The following is a 19,593-nucleotide window of genomic DNA, read 5'->3' on the forward strand; positions in this document are numbered from 1 at the left end:
TGTTTTTACATTCATCGGGGCCCAATATGCCCAAATATCAAAGAGAAATTAAAAATGCATGTCGTGGAAGAGTTCGGGTCTTAGGAGGTTAAGATGAAAGTGCATACAGTCAGATACTGGTTAGAAAAGTACTGATTTTGGTGCTGGTTTAGCTCAGTTGGATGAGCAGGCGACCATATGCCGCATGGCTGAAAGCGGAAACAGTCTTTTTTTTTTCTTTCTTTTTTTTTAGGTGCCAGTCTGTCATTGGTTGGTCGGAGGCTGCTCATCCAAAATGCTGTAATTCAGCTTTTATCTGGCACATGCCAGCAAGATCACATATCTTCCTTAAACTGACTACCAGTCAGTCTTAGAATTGATTTCAAGGTGTTATTGTTTGCCTCCTTACTTCTATGATCTCTTAACTTTGCACACGCCTACTGAAGCCTGGTGAGCAATGCTCCTAGCTGTGCTAAGGCCCAGATGAATTCATCTCAGTTGCATTTTATTTATATAATGCCAATCACAACAGCAGTCACTTCAAGATTGAAAGAAAGGGCGCTTCAGTGTCATCATAATTAAACTTAACATGACCGACAAAAACTCCAAACAAGTCATACTTGTTCAGTCTTTTTCTAAATGTGCTGTCATGAACTTTAACATGCTAATTGAGACCTCTAGTTTCTGCGATGTAGCTTTTGTGCAGTCTGACTTTGGGGTAAATTTGCTGGGGTGTCCAGTCCTGGGAAGATTATAGTGAATGCTCTGGACCAGCAAACTCCCAAAAATGACATTTTTGTGCAGATGGTCACACTTGATTAATTAATCAAGCACGTTTGAGTAGCAACAGATGGCTGATATGTTCCCTCTTAATTCCTGTGGAAGCATTAAATATATTCTTCATAGAGTTTTTTTCATTAAAATCCAGTGTAAACTTTGCTTCATCTTGGAGCATGTTTAAACATGTCTTCCATCAATCACCTCCTTATAACTGAGAATGAGCTTAGTTTGAATAGTTTTAAGACTATGTTTCTGTTTCTGATTCAGAAAGTAAAGTAAGGTCAGGAAATGTGTCAGCATGCCATGAAGGTTGGTGGAGTGATCACATCCCAAACAATCTTGCACTAGCTCGATAAACATAAAAGTTTATTGATTTCTTCTTCTCTTCTTCTATTGATTCTTCTATTGATATTGATTTCTAACTCCTGTCCCCACCTGTGCATGGGGACAGGGGTTAAGCTGTACTGTAAAAGTGTAAGTTGAGGATAACTTAACTGGATGACTGGCGCTTTGAATTTGTATGGCGTGTCCACAAATTTAATTATTATGCATATACCGTAATATGGTATGTTTCCATTCTTGGTGGTTGGACTTTTTTTTGGTACACTTATGTTGTAGCTGTAGCTGAGGGCATGTACGGTCACATGAAGCCCAACTGTGGGTGTGTTACGCCCTCTAGTGGTGTAATTTTGCGTTGGAATGCCGTGCTGAATGCTTATGATAACAGGTCAGCTCTCTGACCCACAAGGTTGTGTTCTGTTAACATTAAAAGAAAGCACTCACTAAAGTCTTTTCCCATTTACTATAAACAAACAAACCAAAAAGAATTCTCAACGTCTCACAGAATTTCAACTCCTATATCTTCTTTTTTCAGCTTATCCCTTTAGAGATCGCCATAAGGGAATTACCTGCCTCCAGCTCATCCTATCCCTAACATCTTCTTCCTTTGCACCAATCTTCTGCATGTACTTCTTGACTGCATCCATGAATTTTTTCTGTTGTCTTCCTTTTTCCCAAGTCCCTAGCAGCTCCATCATTAATGATTCATCCACTATCCCTCCTCCACACATGTCCAAACCTTGCCTCTGTAACTTTGTCTCCAAGGCTTCACACTGCAGGTCTTAATGCTCAATTCCGATTTTTTGATCAAATCCGATTTTTTTGTCTGCTTGTTCACACTACAAATAAAATGCGACAGCAAACGCGCTCTAGTGTGAACGCTCAAAGCGGCCCGCATGCGCAAAAGAAGATGTCACGCACAACGCGCTTTGTTTAGATCAGGGGTCGGCAACCTGCGGCTCCGGAGCCGCATGCGGCTCTTTAGTCCTTATACACTCTAAGAAATAAAACGTTGGATTTAATTGACAAAGTTAAGGCAATCTTTTCCACAAAACCTGGTCAATTAAACATAAATCAATATGGTTGTTATCTGCAAATTCAATGGTGATGTATACCAGAAGTGAAATTGTTATATAAAAGCAACAGCTTTCCTTTCCATTGTCACTATTTAACACCATTAATTAGAATTTAAACACTTTGTTCATTTTATTAACTGTATTGCTTTAGGTTCAATTGACAATATTAATTTTAATTTAATGGCACCATTTACATTGTGTTTTGGCCCTAATTAATTTGATTAATTATGATTTAATGAATAGTTTCATCTATATGCTAAATGTTTAGGTATCATCAAAACAAGTCTAAAAAAATTCCTTAGTTGTCATCTATACATTGCAATTAGGTGTTTGGAACTTCAGAGGTCTTCAGCAAAAGGTCCAACACTTAACTACAGTACAGGTGACAACTCGAGAACCGTTTTACACTTGCTCACATGTTAACATTTATAACATTCAAGATCCTTGACCTACAATAGAAAACTCTTACACCAAAGCTTACATCAAGTGTCAATGCAAAAAAAAGGGTGCTGCACCAACAACTTTATTCACGATCAGGGAACAACACCACATAAGGCAATATTAAATGGAACAACATTGGAAACAACTTTCAAGTTTTAACAAAGTGACATTGTAGTGTGCCGTAGGATGTTGAATTCAATACAACAACATTTGATTATAGTCAGATCTGCAGATCTATCACAGCAACTTAAAAAAATAATAATCCACTGTATAAATCAATTACAGAAAATACTTAAATGACACAAAAAGGTTAATCTGGACGATTTAGTCCCCAGTTCCAAAAATCAGATTCAGAATTATAACTTTGGTATTTCTAATAAACAAAAAAACAAAACAAAAAAAACAATGCATGTAGCAAATCTCACAACATTCTTAATTAAATACTAAGACCAAAAATCCAGCACTTAATTTGAGTACAGGTGACAACCTTTCACATTTGTTTGCACATAAACTTTAACATTTATAACACTCAATATCCTTGACCTGCAATGGAAACTTGGTACAGCAGAGCTTAAACTAAGTATAAATACAAGGAAAAAAAAGAAAAAAAAAATTGTGTTGCTTTAACAACTTGAACAAAAGCTTTCAATGAGGCAAAGCTTAAACATGGAAAAAAACACTGCATAATGCAACATTAAATGAAGTGCGTAAAACAAAATGTAAACATTTGAAACAACTTTCCAGTTTCAACTAAGTGACAGTGCAGTGTAGTACAGTTGTAGGTCTGCAATGGCTACAGTCTGCAGAATTACCACAGCAACTCAAACTGCAGAAATGTTAAAGTGAAACAACAACAAAAATATCAATCTGGGTAATTTTGTCCCCAGTTCAAAAAACTCAGTTTCTGAATTGTGTTTTCTTTTCCACAATCAAAAGAAAAATGGCATTCAGTAAATCTCTTAAACATTAAAAGTGCTGAAAAAATATTTACAAACAAGGATCAACATATATATATTTATAAACTTTTAAACAGTAAAATTTTTACTCAGCAAGAAAACAGAGCACTTATTTTGGGGGACATTTTGATCTAGAAGAGTCATTGCGTCTCCTTTTGGCAGAGTTTGTTCTTCAGCACTTGTATTTTGTTAGACAGTTTTTTGTCTTCCAGTCCCATGAGCACCTTCTGGAAGAACTCAAATGTGTAGCGAAGTGGCTTTGGGTAACTCAGATTGAGGCAGTAAATTAGCCCAAACAAAAGTGCACACCCGCTCGCCACATCGCGAAGATCCGGCAAGACAGTGCATCTCTCGATAATGATGCCAACATCTTCAAGGGAGTCATCAGGCTGTGCTCCTTCATGGATTATTTTATAAACACCCAAATCCATCCTCTCGAGCTCATCAGCTTCCATCACGTTGAAATCCTGAAAAGGACAGAAATATTTTAAATCCGTTGTATTTGGGTCATCGCATCATCTATCTATTCACTCCATTTTAGTTAAAATGGTCCACACTACCCTAATTACGCATATCCCTGAATGAGACTGAGAAGAACAGACCAAAGAAAAATGTGGATTTAAGACTATCACCAAATAAAGACCAAGAAGAAGATACATGAAACATGGAGAGAGGGCAGAAGGAGTATGCATTAATAATATTATCAATATTTTGCTGACCAGGGTTATTTTCTTTAGTTTCGCATAAAACAATGTAAGTGAATGGAAAGAAAATCCTATAAGTTCCCATGCACTTTATTGTTGTAAGCTAATTTAAAGAAAACTGATTGCTGCCAGATCAGGAGAATACCTGGGCTTGTTTAGAAAATAAATTTTTCAACTTACAAAACTCTGGGAATTATGACAGTCAAAATTTTACTGAGGGGTGGAATATCCCTTTAAAAATAAACTTACCATGTACTCTTTGATGAGATTTTCAGGGTTCTCATTCAGGTATATAATCACAGCTTTAAGGATGCATTCACGCTTCACTTCGATTCGGGAACTCTAAACAAAACAACACATGCAGCGCAATTACTTTTTTAAGTTTTTAGAGACCCCCACAGAACTCAAGTCAATTTTTATTATTGTTTAACCAATTCATAATTGTTCCTAAGTAATTTTAAACATGCTTTTTGCAAGCAAGTAGTATTTTGTGTTAGAGAATGAGAAGCTTACCAATTCATTCCCATAAAGATTATAAGTTTAGAGTCCAATTACACTGATTGCGATACATTGGGTCGCGGAAAATGCAGCTTTAGCGTTGTGTACCACCCGAAAGAAGGAAGAAAAGTGTTGTTGCTTAGGAGTGTTGTTCAAAGGAATCAAAAACATTTTGATAGACATTTCCAAAAATTAATGACAAAAACTACACTGTCACGTTAATATGAGGTATGCGGGCTACCACCACATTTACAGTATTTATACCAAGTTTGAGTGAAGAAAAAATAATCTATTGTGTCACTGAGTTGTGGCGAAATGTGAAATGTCCTCTGCCTTTATCTTTTCTCAGTGTAGCTAATTATTCCTTTGGACAATTAATGAGTAACAAAAAAAAGAAAAGAGCTGCAATGCCACCAGCGGCACTTATAGCCTCTAGGGGCATGAGTTATTTAGTTCTGCTTTGTGTCAGGACCAAATCCAGAATATAAGCCAAAAGCGAGATGAGAAGTATAGCCCAGGAGAGAACAAGCATAAAATAACCCAAGAAAGTTAAAAATACAGGTTCATAACCCGACCTGAGATCAACCTGCAACTAATCTATTAGTTACAGAACATTTAAACAAGACAGAATACCTGTGAAATTGCAGACAACGCTGCTGTGATCCGCCGCGCTGTTTCCCCTCCTTTTTTTCGTAGAATCTTCATCAACTGGTCAGAGTACTGGTCAAGACTGCTCATGAATGTGGACAGCAGTGGAACTGTGGTGATTCGGGTGAACTCCGCATTGATCTACAAAGTTCAAAAATAAAATTTTTTAAATAGTTCAGCTCAAAACAGGACTAAATCCAGACCAAACCTGATCTAATCCCAGACAAAAAGTTCTGGTGCTGTCCAGGTTTGATTTAAAGAAAAAAAAAGGGGGGGAAATCGATTAATCAGATGGGAATGTGCCAAAATCAATTACGATTACGAAAAAAAAAAGATTTTTAAATCGACAGAAAAGTTATTCCAACATGCCACCCAAAACATTTATAGATGGACTGGCAGAATCAGGTGGCTGCAAAAGAGTGCCTCACCCATGCGGTATGATTTTGCACTTTAGTTGTAAAAGGAAACTGACGTGTATCATGAGAAAATACAGTATTAGAAAAATATATATATCAAGAATGAAAAGACCAAAAAAACAACAACAACAAAAAAAAACCCCAACAACTCTTGATTGTTTTGCTTTGATGTAGTTATTTATCTAAGGTGGAAAGTTTTTTTTTTTTGTTTGTTTTGTTTTTGCTTTGTTTTATTCTTTGCTTCGAGCCCTGTGTACAGGAGCTGCATGCAAAAAGATCTTTTGTTAAAAGGGTTGGCGTAATAAGCAAATGATTCAGCCAATACCTTTTGATTAGCCTTGTCTCATGCTTTCTTGCTTTGTGGTAATCTTTATTCTGTCTTCACTGAGATATTTGAATGCTAATCAATAAAATAAAATAAAATCAAATGTTAGCAACGTTTTCCCAAAATTTTTCGTTCCATTGGTGCTGCCCTTCTCACAACACAATTTACCTGCACTAAGCTGAAAAGACATCAGCTCGGTGACATCAGCTTTGTAGCAGTACTTTTCTGTTCACGGCCAGTTTTAAACCAGGACTCAAACTCATACCTCGGGTACTTTGAAGAGGGCCGGCCATCTGCTCTTGAACTCTGCGATGAATGGCATCTCTTCAATCACCTCTCTTCTTCTGTGTGCAAACGTCTTATCCATCTTTGTTTTGATTATTTGATCGTTGTTTGTTTTCTTCACCTCAATCAGTAGTGCTTGTCATTCTTCCTCCAGACTTTTCTTTGTTTCTCCTGCAGGGTATTGTGGTAAAAAGTTCACTTCTGCTTTCCGTGGCTTTTTGACGTTGTTTCGACGTGGACTCTTCTCTCGTTCTCTCTTGTGTTGTAGAGTGTTTATTGCCACCTCTGGGCACCCTATGTTTCTCAGTGTTGTCCGGTAATTGGCCATTTTGTATTTTAGGCTTACTTTCCAGCCTTCACAGCCCGTCACAGATCCGGTCTCTTTGAGAAAGGGATATTTTTGAATTAACGTTTTAGCGACATCATCAATATCTCCACTTGATGGATAAACTTTGTATTTTGCAATTTCTGATGCCAACATATCTAATATGTCAGATTTGAGTTTTGGGCTCGGGTCTAAGAGAGTCCCATTGTTTTCATATTCTTGCTGGGCTCTGTGTAACTGAAACTCCACATCAAAACTAAACGTTGGTATTGGAAAGTTTAAGGGCCATTTCCGCAAGCGAAGAGATGAACAAGAGGCACTGGAGTCTGAGGAGGAAAGGATGTCAGTGTCTGGCAAGGATGGCGCAGCAAACTGTGGTACTGTCTCTCTGGAGGCAGCTGTGGGTGCTGTGGTGGGCACAGTGGACGGCGCAGAGTTTTGAGTGTAAATTATTTTGATTGTACTCTTGTCTTTAATGTCCCCAGTTGTGGTTAGATTCATGTATTCATTGTCAAACTCAACATCTCTATATTGAAGCCTGAAATCTTCAGTCAATCCAAACTGTCTTTGTATTTCCTCTTTTAAAATGTCCACTGAACCAGGGATTCCAGAAGGAAGCACCAACTTGGATGAATTGTCCACTCCAAGTATCACCCTCAAAGTAGCAGCCATTCTTCAAGCTGAAAAACAAGACCAGTGTATAGATTATCCTTAGGGATTTTTTTTAAGAAATACTGTCCAGCAGACAATATTTCTAAATACATACATAGATAATTCCTGGATCATGAAACACTACTCAATACAGTCTAAAAAACATGACAGTTTTATTTGTATTACACTTACTTGTTGCCACAAATGTTTGTTTACCTAACAATGAGTGAAAACAAATAAAACAATTACCAATGTGAATATGTCTTTTTAAGGTGACCATCCGCAAGTGTCCCACTTCATAGTCGCATAGGGGGTATGGGTCGGCCAGCTCTGTCATGGATACAACAACAACATCTGTTGTTGTTTGTAGGTGAAAAGCCCTATAGTGCTCCATGTACCATGAATTTAGTCTTTTCAGAATAAGGAGGGTCTCTTTTTTAATAATGCACAAATGTTGAATTTCACAGAAATCTGGTAGACCACCACATGATCCGTGCACAACAATCATCCCCTTTTTGTACTGAATATTGTTCACAAAACCGCCAGTGGCTAAGTTAACAGCAGTCACGTCTGGATGTTTGTTAGCGATACTTTTCACAACATTGTCTTTAAGGACATCCAACGGCACTTCTGTCACGCGAGTAACATCTGTAGAGTTTTCATCATCAGGACAAAGCATTCTATACGCAACCATTAACTGATGTTTACGAGCTAAAGAGCCGGCTATGTTTCTGAAGCTTTTGATGTTCCGAACAGCCTGTTTGAAGAAACTATGCTTGGCCTCAAATCTCATCGTCCATAATGACACAAGAGGACCAAAACATTTGATCATTTCTGCATAGTGCTCAGTAAAGTGGTGTTTAGGCATCAGTTTTTGGTTAGGAAATAGTTGTTGGTAACGCTTTCGGTGCTCTGAGACCTTACATTCCAAATATGCAACAGATTGAAGACTGTGAACAGGAGCTACTACAAGCTCGACAATATCTTTTAAGTCTAAAATAACCAGCCAGGCTGGTTCATCAGCAGGGACATTTGGTCCAATGATAAAAGGAAGCAAGCGAATAAGACACCAGTTTTCATGTGCATTACCCCCAAGAGAACGTCTCTTCTTCTTACTTACAGCTTTTGATAACACAGTGGGGCGATTAGTTTTATCTCCTTCCTTGTAAGGAAAAGAACGAATACGATTGTTCAGTTGTTCGAGAGAAAAATACTTTTTTGACACGAGAAGGTCAATACACTGGGCCAACTCGACAGGAACGATTCCTTCAAAGAAATCGTGCACAATGTCGGGAGGGTAACCAGTAACAACATTAAAATACGAGAGGTTATCCGTTAAAACACATGATTTTCTTACACCTAAACAGTTCACACCTTGTTCTTGAGCAGTCTTGACATGAAGCCGATGATTTTCCTTTGTTCTTCGTTCAAATGATCCTGTCTTTACCTCACACGTATGTATATCAGAAAGCTGGGCTTACCTTAACTCCAACGGATGAATCGTGATTAATCCCTCTTTCCAGACACGAGGCCAAAGCACAGTATGGCGTAGATGAAGAAGGTCAATGCGTGTGCGCGATTTTTTTTTCATTCTCTGCGCATGCTCAGAAAGGATGTGGAAAGGGCTCTTTGGATTTAATTAAATGTGTTCAATAAATTGAAAATATCACTATTATTTAACATTAAAACGGTTTAGAATTAACTAACTCAAATTTAAAAATATTAATTACACACATAAGATTAACAATTTTAAGTATATTGAACATAAAACTATGAATTAATTTTTAAAAAGCCCATGTTTCATTTTTTAGAGTGTAGTGCGGCTCCGCGTGGTTTGGGCAAATAAATTAGAAGTATTTAGCTGAAGTGTATTTTATTTATGTTAGTTCTTTTTAAAATTCTAAATTGGAAGATTATTGTGATATTGAAATATAAAAATAAAATTATATTCTATTATTTTTTTCATCGCTCAAAATAAGCGTCACACTCGCGGAAGCCGGTATACCCGCCGAAACGCCGTGCATTTATCGAGACTTTCAACCCCAGGTAGGCCAATTATGGATTTTCGGATCCACATTATGTCAGCAGCTGTTCTCCACCATGAACTATGTTAAAGACAAACACCGTTCACGCCTGACAGATGACAGCTTACAGTCCTGCGTAAACTGACTTCGTATAACCCCGATTTGCGGACTCTGTGCGCAGAGGTTCAGGAGCAGAAGTCCCATTGTAAACAAATCACGGCAGACCCGATGATGTTTCCATGAGCATGCTTTTGAGCATCTCTTTATTGAGCACTTTTCACACACGGTTGCTGTACGCATACAGCCGGCTGTAGCTTTTCAGCTCACAGCCCGACACACACCACCAACAACACAGCACAGATAGCGCAGACGTTAAGGCAGCGAGGCGTGATTGCGGGTGTCCCTCAGGTGCGTCCGCCTCCCCTGCAGCGGCGCTGCAAACCACGCCCCGCCGCACGCATTAACCAGGTAAAATACATATTTAGGCAGAATTTTGCAAATATCTATTTTTCATTTTTCAGCAGCATAGTGCTTTTTTCCAATTATTTTTTAAGAGTCAGGTCAAGGCTCCAACAGCCCAAAGGCGATATAAGGGTGGCGGCTGACAACAGTTTTTGTTTGCTACATGGATCATTTTAGTTCAGCTTGGTGTCTTTCCTTTTGTTATATTTCTTTAAGAGTTCAAAATGTGTTGATTACATAAATATAATTTAATTTTCTCTGTAGCACTTCATGGATTTCATAAGCAGCACACCTCAGTTGTTCACACAAAGCATAAAGATAAAAAACAATATATACAGTGTTATCTTCATTTTAGATGTCAAAAAGTATTTGCGGCTCCCAGTGTTTTCTTTTGCGTGGAAACCGGGTCCAAATGGCTCTTTGGGTGTAAAAGGTTGCAGACCCCTGGTTGCAGACCATTGACCAGAGCAAACAGTATTATTTGACTGATGGCCCTTAATATAAAGACTTCGGACTTTACGTTTCCCAATTTTTGCTTTAAGTTATTTTGTTATTTACATAATAATGTAAATACATTAAAAATTATCCTTATTGCTGTTTTAGAAAGGAGCGGTGCTTCAAAGGATAGCTGCAGATTTCTGTCAGAATCTGCAGATTATACAGTACAAATAAAATGTTCACGTTGTCTTCCCAACAGTTTCACTAACATCTACACTGGATGGCCAGGAAGCCTTCTCGATGTCTTCTCCGGCGCTGATAATTGGCGTCTGTCTTGTGTCAGTGACGTAAAAGACGGATTTAATGCGACCTGACCATTCAAACAGCAGTCGCTTTCTAAAACATCGGATATGTATCGGATTCAGTACCACATACGAAAGTGACCCAGATCGGATTTGAAAATATCGGATTTGTGCCGTTCACACTGTCATACCATGATCGGATATGGGTCGCGTAGGGTCAAAAAAGTCGGATTTGATGCGCTTTCGCCTGCAGTGTGAACGTAGCCTAAAACACTTGAGCTGAGCTGTTCCTCTGATGTACTTAATTAACAGAACAACATGTTAATAATTAGGGTTGATAAACTATTATTAGCCTAAATAAATTACAGAAATAAAAGTGGCAAATAATCTGATACTTTTGTCTTTGTACGTGTGACAGAGTAGGCTGTGTGAGCTGACCAGTTGAGTAGTAGTAGAGTAGATGAAATGCAAGAGTATCAGCTGGAGCCTCCCGATTTGCAGGATGGTCAAAGTGAAGATTGGCTTAAACAACCAAGTACCATTTTTGAAACAAGTTAAAGTTTTTTTTAAACAATCTTTTAGGATCCACCAAAAATCTTGAGCAGGACATTGATCCTAAACAACAGTTTACCTTAAAGAAGGTGATCAGCCCCATGATATTATGCTGATAAAACTGAATGAGGGTGTGTCAGCACAACTCCAGATCATAGTATGTGCTAGAATAGCCCCAACATACAAGATGATTGAGACTATGCTGTAGAATTTGGGTTTAACTGTCATTTCTTTCTGTTTTCCATAAAAAAAGTTTCACATTTCAGCCACACTCCCACTTCATAGAGCACATAGTGTGATATCAAGCTGACCCATTGTTAAATGAGCACTGACAAATCTGTAGAACAAGGCACCTTCATTTATGTGAACTAAGTAAAACTCAAGATCATATTATGTGCTAGAATTCTGTTTTGTCGGATCACATTCAGTTTTGATGATACATTTGCCGAGACATTGTTTCAACAACCTTAGTGTGTAGGGTCTTGACATTTATTTCCATCCAGATTTACACTGATTTTTCTCCCAGTTGTGTATCTCCATAGTGAGTCTGTGTGTTTTCACACAAAGCACATCCCAAGATTCTCAGTGAGGTTAACGCCTGGGTCATGTGCTCCCTTAACTACTCATTTTCAATTTAGTTAAGGGCAGTCAAACACTTCTGCAGCTAATATTTGTTCTACTTTTTACTCTCTGTGGTGTAAGTGACATTAAGATGAAACAAACATGAAACAGATGTCTTGCTGTTATTTCAGGCTTCTGGGAGGTCTCAAAGGAGTTTTAGCCAGAGCCAAAGGAAAGTCAGTAGCATTAGAGTCAATTCTTACAATGTTCTTAATCAGACTTTCATTTGAGATTTTTGTTGTAAGTGTGTGAGAAATGCATTCGAATTTATATATTTCCATCAAACAAGGTATTATTATTGCTATTACTATTAACTGTATTTTTTATGATAGAGTTTCTATAATTTCATTAACTACATTTTTTTAAATTTTTTGTCTTCGCTGCCATCATCATCTGTGTCCAGTCTTAAATAATTCTTACTATGAGCCTAAATAAAAGTGGTAAATAATCCAATACTTATGTCTTTGTACATGTCACAGGCTGTATGAGCTGACCAGCTGCAGAGTAAAAGAGATAAAATAGATTCAGCTGGAGCCTCATAGAAAGTCTCTACAAGAGACAGCTGAGGTGAGCTGAGCACACCTGCAGCCAACACAAGGTGCACACAAACACAGTGAGTGGGGAAAAAAAGGGGAACAAAAACTGCATATAAAACTGTGTCAGCTGCAGCCACAGGGACGATTGGGGGCACAGGACATGTCTGACTTCATTGTTCTGGTGGCTTACATTATACAACCACATTGTCAGGTCAAAATTTAGTATAAACTGTGAAGGTTGATATTGGCTGTGTTTTTTGTATCTGCAGAAAATTTGCAGAACATTTTCTGTAGTTCAAATATCATGGATTTGTTTGAAGTATTGCACTGGCTTAACAACGCTCAGAGCTCGGCTGAAAAATTATAGAATAAATTGGGTGTGTGTGTGTGTGTATACTGTTGGTTAGCTGAATGGGGAAGCTTTAGAGTTTGCAGGGTTGCAATAATTTTAAATCTTTTAAAGTACGTAATATATGTATATTTTTACATGTTTTTACACATATTTACACATTTTTCCCTCCTATTCATCTTCTTCTGGAACAATGTGTAGAGTTGTGGGAAATGTTTAAATCTGCTCAGACGTTAATGGTTTTACTTGGAGTTTTGATTGGTTTTGGTCTCTACTCTGTCAGATTAAGTCACATAGCAAAGAGTGAAAAGGGGATTTCTGCAGAAGAATTACTGTAACATTATAAAACAGTATGGTAACATATTTCCTCTATAATGTTTCAGGGACAGCATGTTGTGCTTCTCATCACTTGGATGCTTGAAGTGCACATTAGCACACCTGCAATTTCAATAACCCTGAACCTGAGTTCAGTGTGGTGACTGTGAGGTTGATCCAAGTGATTTAAAGAGAGGCGAAATTCCAGGTCTTCAAAAAACCTAGTTTCAAAAGGTATGAAAAGCTGAAAGGTGTGTTTTGCTATGGTAACTAATAATTGATTGTGGAAATCACAGTGATTTAGTGGTCATTAAAATGTGTTCATCTCATAAGTAATGAAGTATTACTTCCCCTTACATAAGCTGCCTTTATAAGTTGAAAGTATCATTACTGGTAATGGTAATACTGGCCCTGTATTTACTTGGTATTGGATAGGTATCCTCCTGAAACCCAGCCTATTCACTACGTCCACTATAGTGGCCCCCCAAAAAGTTAAACATACCTATTTTCCTTGGTTTTCAAGAGGATACCAAATTTTACAGCATCATAACCATTGTCACATGTGAAGGACTTCCGTCTCTGTCTGCCCAAACTACCTTAATAATAAGAACCAATCACAGCTGAGCATCCCTCCAGGAGGTCCACCTTGACATCAGTGCCTGTGCTGGTTGGTCCGACAAGCAGAATTCAACAACGTGCGGGACTTCAGCAGCTGTGCTGCAAACAGAGGTGGACTTAAGTAGAGCTACTGATACTGTGGTCGCAAATTTTGAAGCCATTCTGATAACCTTCTCCCACCAACGATGTGGAGATCCAAATCCAATTAAAACCAAGACACTCAAAAAGATGCTCTGTAAAAGAGTAGAATTCTTGGAACAGAGTTTAATACACTGAATCATATGAACAGCAGGAAAAATACATACAGACATTTAGCAAGAAAATTACATAGCAGAAAGCAAGCAAAGCAAAACCCCGGGGTGTACAGCCTTAAGCACAGACAACAGAGCAACACGGAGACGGACAGGTAGCAGCAGCAGGAGGAAAAGAGCCCTGGGGGCGTCCTCTGGTCCCCTAATATAGGGACCAGTGTCGCCGCCCCCTGCTGCTGGGTAACTTTCCCACACGCCCAGCACAGCTGCTGGGGTCAGATAGCGGCCAGAGTTCACACCTGGCGCTGGCTGAGGGCCCGGTCCAAAGTGACACCAATAGGTTAACCCTTTGCTTTACCCTCTGACAATAGGTCACAACATGGTCAAAGGTCACACATTAATCCTAATTATTAAATCTTATACAGCAAGTGGCACAATCTTATAACATATAATACACAGGTTACATGCTTAAAAACACTTCAGTGTGGGTTCAGAGTGTGTGTGTGTGTGTGTGTGTGTGTGTGTGTGTGTGTGTGTGTGTGTGTGTGTGTGTATTTTGTATGATATTTTATCGTGATGTGTTCAGGATCTCTATTACAATGTTACTGTTTTGGTTGTGCTGCATTAAAGACGTTAAATTAATTAATTATTAAGTAAATTATTCAAGAGAACTCTCCCCCTACATTAACTGCCCTGTTACAGTACCAACTTAATAAACCTCGATGAAGCAAAAATGTCTTGTGCTTAAGACTCTACATGAAAGTTAAAATATATGTTCAGTGCGCATAGATATATAGTGTATATAGTTACATAGTTATACATATCACACAAAAATCCACCACAATACTTGCACTAAATATCATACAGTAGAAGTAAAGGTGAAAAGTACAGGCTCTGAAATGTCTTTAAAGTAAGAAAGAAAAAAGTAGCTCCCTGAAGGACAATTCTACCATCTAATATAATGTAATATACAAATAATATTAGTACACAGGAATACAAATGTTGTTTAAATCTAAATTTAATTTAATTTCTAACACTGGAATAATACTAGCATTTTTAGTTATTTTCCAGTGTTAGAAAATCAGCACTGCTGAGTGTTAGTCATTGTTAATCTTTAAAACTGACTAGATTACTGTTAATAATATAACACTGTAAAAAGTGTTCATTAAAAACTGTTTACTAAATATTCAAGTAAAGTACAGATACCTGAAGGGTCTACGTATTGTAGCAAAATATTTATACTTCATTACTTCCCACCTCTCGCTGTAAAGCAAGTAAATCTGGTGATGATTCGTTTACTAAAACGCTTCAGCAATGGCCATTCTAAATCTTTCTGAAAGTGACGAGGGCACAGGTGACGTGAGAGGAGGTGGAGAAGGAAAGTTAAGATTCACACACTTCTCACACTGAGTCACACATCCATTAATTTTCTCATGTAGGCTGAAACAACAAACAAATTCATCACTCATAACAAAGTTATTAAGAACATCAGGGGACAGAGAGAAATAATCACAGCTCTGCGATGGTGTAAACATGAAATCACAGAGCTGCTCAGAGACAACCTCATGATGCCCAGTAAAAGATCTGAGGTTATTATGTCCGTGCGATATCAAACTGTAATCTAGTAAAAGAAATACATTGTATATGTATATAGTGCATATTACTGTTGTAACATTAACAATAGGTGAATTCATCATTCCATTGACAATAATGTGAGGACTGTGCCAATAATATTATTTCATAAAAAACCCAATATGAACCCTTCTCTTGAGTGCATTTTCTGTAATTTCTCTGGTTACAATTTGTTGCTCTTGTGCCACAATAAGAGGAAAATGATAGAGGTTCATGTATTATGTAATTATTAAAATACTCAAAAAACAAAGTACTGCAAAATGAAAACATAAATTAAAAAATAATAAATAACTTTTTTTTTTTTAAAGGTGCTGTTAACACTTTAAATCCAAAAGATTTCAGGGCTGGACTAAGCCTCAAGATTCAAGCAACACTTCTGATATATGGTATGTATATTTATATATGAATTCCCCACTTGCCCTGTCGGTGGTCTTTATCCTTAGCTTAGCTTACAGTCTCAGGATGCTGGATTTGGGTTGAAACCCTCCATGCAAAGTAAGGAGCTTTCTTGTCTTGATGTCAGTGGCTTCTGTCTGCTCCCGGATATTTGACAGTCTTCACATCATAGGTGTTAATCAACACCTGTTCGTCCCTTTCAGCTGACTCCTCCGGACTTGCCTTACTCTCATCTGGAGGTGCACCTACAGGCAGTTGACAAGGAGCAGAGGACAGTAGTTGCGATAGATATGGCGCTTACAGTAGGCAGCTGGAAGATGTGGTCTCAGTGGTAATGGGAGCATTAGGAGTGGTAACCAAATTGGAAGCGTGGCTCCAGCAGATTCCAGTTTGAACATCAGGTCCCTGTCCAGAAGAATGCAATCCTAGCAACAGCCAAGATCCTGACAGGACCCTCAAGCTCTGTTAGAGCTCTAGTATCACACACATACTACTCCCCATTGGGTGAAAATAAGATATATACATATATATATATATATATATATATATATATATATATATATATATATATATATACATATAAATATAATTAAAAAAAAATTTGTTTATCAAATGACCATAGACAAACAGAAAGTACATAACAGATCCAGTATCTTAACAGTGTGGTGATAATAAGGTACTGGGATGTAGGGATTTCCCAGTATTATAAACCTTTATATGTTGTGTTGCACGTCTGTTTCTGGGTTGAGAACCATCAGTTGTTTCACGGTGTGGTGGCATGCAGAGAGGATAAGTTGACACCTTATTTTCCCCTTGTGTTTGTGTGTGCATGTTAAATGCTGTGCTTCGTGCTCGGGTTGTTTAAACTGATTACTGAACTATGCAATTAAACGAAATGAAATTTTCGCTCTTCATTTGCAATGACTAAAGCACCGAGTGGAGGGACTATTTGACCTGTCCACTGGGGGGCGCTGTCTGCCCTTTTAATATCTATGTTGCCTGAGCAATGACGTATGATTTCTTGTGTTAACGATGGATTCAAAAATAACTGATTGGTGGAGAAATGTATACTGACTGTTTTGTTGGCTGTGTCTGCTGCAAACGCTGCTACTGAACTGCTTAATTTCCACAAAGGCAATATGAATGAAATAAATGTGACAATGAAAACAGAAACTAAGAATGCTGAAGCTGCGGTTGCAACATGAGGCATCAAACTTATTGCAAAGACTTTAGAAAAAGAAAGTGGAAGTTTGTGAAAGGAGCTTAAAATGCAAATGAATACAATCAAATATCTGATACGTGCAATGCTTATGCAACGAAATGAAAAAAGTCAGCAGCTGAAAACTGTCATCCAGCTGTCTGATACTGCCTTAGAATAGAATAGAATAGAATAGAATAGAATAGCCTTTATTGTCATTGTACAGGGTACAACGAAATTGGAGTGCCACTCCCTTGGTGCAAAAATACAATAATAAATATAAATGTAGAATATAAAAGGTACATTAAAACAAACAATAGTAAGTACAATATATACAGGATAGCACAATATATACAGGATAGCAGCCTTAATGATTTTATTGTGCAGATTCAGTCTCTGCTTTAGTGGCTCTGCAATGTAATGTTTACACATTCACCCAGCAAGTGAAAGATGCATAAGGGTGCATAATTAATGGCATCCAGTGTAAAATAAATACAAATCTGCAAATCAAATTTACAGACCCCTTGTGAAAAATGAAGTAACCAAACGTCTCTTTGTGGGATTAAATTGACTTTCGAATGGAAAGCTGAAATGGAAATTAATTTTATTAAACGTCAACTAACAGAATAAGTAATAATATTATGGATCTGTCTTGATGAATGATGAAACGTTTCTCCATCCAAATGAACAGAATCAACTTTTTGGGAATATTATGAATCGTTTGCAGCCTTTTGTTTTGTGCAGATGTTCTGCTCTGTGTAGAAACTTACTATATAGCTACATTATCTCATGATGTTAGATGTGTTATCACTGTAATTTTCATAATGCTACAGTCACCATTCCAAGTATTCCTGAAACACCATGGCCTTCAGCTTTTGTGCTCCTGGCTGGTTCAAAGGTTCAGGAGTTAATTAAAGAACTGAAACATAAAACCTGGAAACTGTCATTTATTTCACTTCAGACTTCTTCAGCAAAGGCTCAAGTTCGGTTACGTGTCATATTGATAAACTTAATGTAACAATGTTTTTTTCTTCCCTGCAGAAGTACAGACTATATATATATATATGTGCTGTAAATGTTTCCCCAGCTTTGAAGGCCTAAGAGAGGCTTATACAGGGTTATTTTACATGGACTATTCAAAATAAGATGGCATTTTTCAAAAAGTAACTTTTCTGCAAATACTTTGGAAATGCTTGTGTGCCTAAAATCAGCCATGTGATTTCTGGAATTAGTGATACCTGAAATGACTGAAATGTCCTTTTAGTAACACAGAATAGGAAATTGCACTTATGGAGTCCTGCAGCATATACATATATATATATATATATATATATATATATATATATATATATATATATATATATATATATATAAACATAAAAAATATATATATATATATATATAAACATAATATATATATATATATATATATATATATATATATATAAACATAAAATATATATATAAAATTCCCCTCTCGCCCCTGCGGGCGGTCTATCCTTCAAGCTCGGGTCCTCTGCCAGAGGCGGGTCCTGTGCAGTATCTTTGCTGTATACTATACTATTGAATAGGATATTGTGTAGTCTTCACTTTATCATCAAACATTAAGTTCACAAGTTTTCTTGTTAGAACAATTACTTTTTTGAATAGACTGGGTTTTAAAAACCTGTTTTACACATTTTAACTATAACTTTTGCACGTAGTTCCAACTGAAAAACTAATAAAAAGCAATATACAATCAAACGGAAAACAGTATCAGCATGATCACATTTGGTTACAAAGGATTTGGTTAAGCATTTGTATAAGTATCTCTTCATGATACTGAATATGCAAAATACTATAGAAATGTTGATACGGGTTCCAAAGCGACTAAAGGAATATTGTGTATACATTATCATACATTGGGCTATTAAGCTGTTTAGCGGCACCATTTAACTTTGACCTAAAATACAATATAAAACTATAGCAGGCAACTTCAATATAAAACAAAAGGTAAGCCTATAATTTGGGCTTCCCTCTACTAAAGTAATTATGCATGTGGAGGATACTATGACACATATAGTGAAATAACTGAACTAATACTAATAGAAATGAATAAATAAACAGCTAAAAGAAATACATACATGAGCAAAAGCAACCTATAGAAAATTTATAGAGCTCATGTTGGAAAACACGAATGTGTTTGGCACAACGCTGCATACAGATCAGAATTTTGATTGTAAAAGCTGCCAGACAGTACAGGATTAAAAAATTAATTAATAAATAAATACATTTGGAGGATGACTTCAGTAGCATGTTGTCATATATACCATAATTCTAAGTGTTTTATTTTTATATAAGTGGATAGTGTTTAATTGACCCAGATCTCTAGCAGGATTTTCCAGGGAGACAGTAGGAAACTAGGATTCTCCACCCAATGTGATATAAAGAAGTAACTTTTAATTTAAGCCCAAATCCAATCATCATTCATCATATA

The 19,593-nt window shown here is 37.2% G+C and overlaps 1 protein-coding gene across 1 annotated transcript; it reads right to left on the bottom strand.

Moving 5' to 3' along the window:
• Positions 1-2,237: 2,237 nt before the first annotated feature.
• LOC102077674 (uncharacterized) lies at positions 2,238-9,226 on the bottom strand. The gene is made up of 5 exons (XM_019365964.2): positions 7,673-9,226; positions 6,428-7,452; positions 5,407-5,562; positions 4,525-4,617; positions 2,238-4,038 (listed from the first exon to the last, which is right to left on the bottom strand). The coding sequence occupies exons 2-5, from the start codon at positions 6,527-6,529 to the stop codon at positions 3,712-3,714; spliced, it is 678 nt and encodes a 225-aa protein (XP_019221509.1). The 5' UTR covers positions 6,530-7,452; positions 7,673-9,226; the 3' UTR covers positions 2,238-3,711.
• Positions 9,227-19,593: the final 10,367 nt, after the last annotated feature.

This window comes from Oreochromis niloticus, linkage group LG12 (genome assembly GCF_001858045.2).
Source record: "Oreochromis niloticus isolate F11D_XX linkage group LG12, O_niloticus_UMD_NMBU, whole genome shotgun sequence".
NCBI lineage: Eukaryota > Metazoa > Chordata > Actinopteri > Cichliformes > Cichlidae > Oreochromis > Oreochromis niloticus.

Bases quoted from the DNA above. Each gene is read 5' to 3' on its own strand.
- LOC102077674 (XM_019365964.2), bottom strand. From the start codon at position 6,529: ATGGATAAGACGTTTGCACACAGAAGAAGAGAGGTGATTGAAGAGATG. The intron at 5,563-6,427 runs GTATGAGTTTGA...TGAACTTTGTAG, and splicing joins CCCTCTTCAAAGTACCCGAG to ATCAATGCGGAGTTCACCCG. The intron at 4,039-4,524 runs GTAAGTTTATTT...TGTCCTTTTCAG, and splicing joins ATCTCATCAAAGAGTACATG to GATTTCAACGTGATGGAAGC.